Raw genomic sequence first — 3,077 nt, 5'->3', positions numbered from 1 at the left:
AAAAAAACGATCGATCCGGGAACGCCTGAAAAGGAGGCTACCTCCAGACCTGGACCAGCGGCGTGGAGGGGGAGCTTTGGCAATGGTCGCTAGGCCGGTTGTTTTAGGAGCGAACTGAATTTAGCGTAGTTCGTAGTTTCCGATCCATCCCACCACCCACCCACCCACATGCAGACCCCCATATCATGTATGACAAAAGTAAACATTCTTGTCTTTCACTTTTTATACCGTAATTAGTCACGGTGTATCCACTTGTCCAAACTTCAAAGATATGACATTTCTGAATGGCTCTCAGTCTTGCCCTCGTCTGGAAGTTTACGGGACCGAAAATGTCACATTTTACGTACACAGTCCTAAACACTCGTACTCTATACTAGCCACTGGCAACGTTTTTCAAACGAGGAAATTAAAGCTCTTTTAAGTTGTCTGATAAGAAGTCTAGCTTATTTATACAAACGATACCAACTAGCTTTGATATTTACAAAATTAATGCCACCTTTGTAAACCCTCCACGTTATAGCGACAATAGCAAGGATGTGTTCTTTACTGAATACAGTTAGAGTAACATAAAGTCTAGCCTGCTCTATGTTTTTATCGCTCTAAAATGTTCACTGGCCGATATAGGTGTCGGCTTTCCAAAACAGGATTCTGTTGTACGCCGATATATAGTTAAGATTTAACTAGTTGAAGCTTTAGTAGATTTTGTGGACCGACATCGTATTTTCCGTCTGGAAGAACACACTGGGCACGAACACTGCCAGTCCTGAACTACGTATACGTAGAACTACCGTACAATGTCAAACTTTCGACACGAACACGCCTTGAGCAAACCACTTGTCAAGTCAGTCACATAGTACCTCGTTTATCCAAATCCATTTAAGATATTCAATAGGCTACATTTAAAACCGCAGTACGTCGTAGTTGACATCAGTCTTAAATTCGTAACAGGTTTCGTTTTGTGCCGTTTCGATCTCCTACACGCTGTCCTTGAGGCCATGATGACAGCACGACAGGGTTGTTTATTGTGTGAGTACATCTGGAAATAGCGGGAAGCCAAGTCGTGGGACGACGAGTGGGAAACTTAATGCAACAACGACGTGACAGATCCTCAGGAAATCGCGTCCTCCAACTCACATCTGAACAGTTCTTGGAGGAATAAAATCATCAAAGTAGACAAAAAACATATGTAAGACTGTCCCGAGGTTAGCGCAAGCTACACGATTTTGGAGGGAAAGTTGCAACATTTAGACACTTTTCAGACTAGCTAAGTCTAGTACTTTTTCCTCAGTATTGTGCCGGTTTCTTTATGTGAAAAAAAGTCAATACGTCACACTATATCCTGATGACTTAAGTGTAAGAACTCTTGTTATAACTTTTTATCCAAGCAAAGATTTAACGCGTAGACTAATGTAAGTCTCAAGGTGACTCATAAGATGAATCTTCTTGTCCTTTTGACCGTCCGACGAATTCAGCAAACGTGACGTCGGTTCGTTTGGAAAGTTACATGTCAAGAACGAAGGACGAAAGGTGAAGACGTCACGAAATTTTCGGCGTGTTCGGGACACTAAAATGGGACAAGGCTAAACAGGAAGAACCGTGCCAAACAGCTCCCAACACTATTTTGGACCCGGTCAATATTTGCAAACGTTCTGAGCTGGTGGGGTTTGCGTACATAGCTGCGGTACGACCGCAAGAATGATTAGAAAAACACCAGCGACATCGACTTGTGTGCGAACGTCAGATACACCATGTCAAAGACGTGATTAGTACGACACTTTAGGGAGCTTTAGATCATTTTCTCGTTTGCTTTCTTTTCCCTGGCCGTATTTTCTTAGGTTGTTTCACGTCGAGAGCTGACCCTACCGTGCCAGGTCAAACGTTTATTTTACTACCTTCGTTCTCCAGTTTGTTGGTCCGTTTGTTCATCTATCTTTCCTCTGTACGTTGTACCAGTCGTCAGTTATACTCTGGCAGGTCATCACTCTGTAGTGTTAGTTGTTTACATCGGTCATCACCGATACCAAAACAGAAGGCGAAGCTGTCAGTCAGTCAATCTGAGTGATGGCCGCTAACTGATGGCCTGTCGAACACACGCACACAGCCCTGTTGACTTCTGCGGCTATGTACAGCCAGTTAGGCAAACGAGAAAGCGGCAGACGTCAGAAACCTCACGGGTTCGTTTGGTAAAATGGACTCCATTGTTCCTTCAGAAAGTTTGAAAACTCCACCGGAGCCAGTCGCCCTGTGAGGCCGCTCTCAGCGGTCGACTCCCAAACTTGAACCTTACTTCCGTTCTCGTGTTAACTCAAATCGCAAATGCCTTTCTGTCACTACATCACGTAAAACCGTTAGAACCAGGCTGGTTAGAACTGAAGCAGGAGGACTTCTGCCCCCCCCCCAGCCTCACATGTTCCTGATATAGGATTGTATGTTAAAGGCCTCTGTACACAGTGCAGTCGTACTAAAGGTGTTTGGCAAGTTCGCTCAACGCTACAGACATTACAAGTTCAATATCAGTACTTCCTTCACTTCCTACCGCATCATAAAGTCATAAGCGCTTTAAATTCGATCATCATTCGATCACTAGATGTGCAGATCGCATTTGAAAGGGCATTTGAAAGGGTTTTTCTCAGAACAAGAGGTTGAACATTAAGGGGCTATTTGTGAAAGGAAAACTATGAATTGTTTTAACACATTTCTCCGGTATACCCACCGGTGCTATCCGGGTAAATCGGCCCAGCAGATGTTTACAGAGGTCGCTGATGATGATAGAAATATTACTTAGAAATTATGTGATACTTACCACATCTGTGGGCTCGTCTTCCGCTGACCCTGGCCGCTCCCTGCCCGGGTCCGAGGTTGTATATCTGGCGTTAGGGAGGGACGCCACGCGGACTAGTGAGTCTGGGCCACTCACGACGGTGAACACAACCAGCAGCCAAACCTTCATCATCATAGTTCTGCCAGCACTTATCCTCTAGTGTATACAGGAGCGGACCGTATCAGGCGCTGTCTCTCTACCTTCTGAAGTCGCACATCGGCCCTAAGCGCCTACTCAAACCGGCCTGGGCATGTCA

At 45.0% G+C, this 3,077-nt stretch overlaps 1 protein-coding gene across 1 annotated transcript in view; it reads right to left on the bottom strand.

The window, feature by feature from the left end:
- LOC109470909 (stromelysin-3-like) overlaps positions 1-3,077 on the bottom strand; it is a 13,911-nt gene extending 10,834 nt beyond the window's left edge. The window contains exon 1 of the mRNA XM_019770008.1: positions 2,804-3,077. Coding sequence (XP_019625567.1) covers positions 2,804-2,956 — 153 coding nt within the window. The 5' untranslated portion in view covers positions 2,957-3,077. The remainder of the gene's footprint in view (positions 1-2,803) is intronic.

This window comes from Branchiostoma belcheri, unplaced genomic scaffold (genome assembly GCF_001625305.1).
Source record: "Branchiostoma belcheri isolate BF01 breed outbred unplaced genomic scaffold, Haploidv18h27 scaffold24, whole genome shotgun sequence".
Classification (NCBI taxonomy): Eukaryota; Metazoa; Chordata; class Leptocardii; order Amphioxiformes; family Branchiostomatidae; genus Branchiostoma; species Branchiostoma belcheri.
This window is presented reverse-complemented; position numbering and strand designations above follow the sequence as displayed.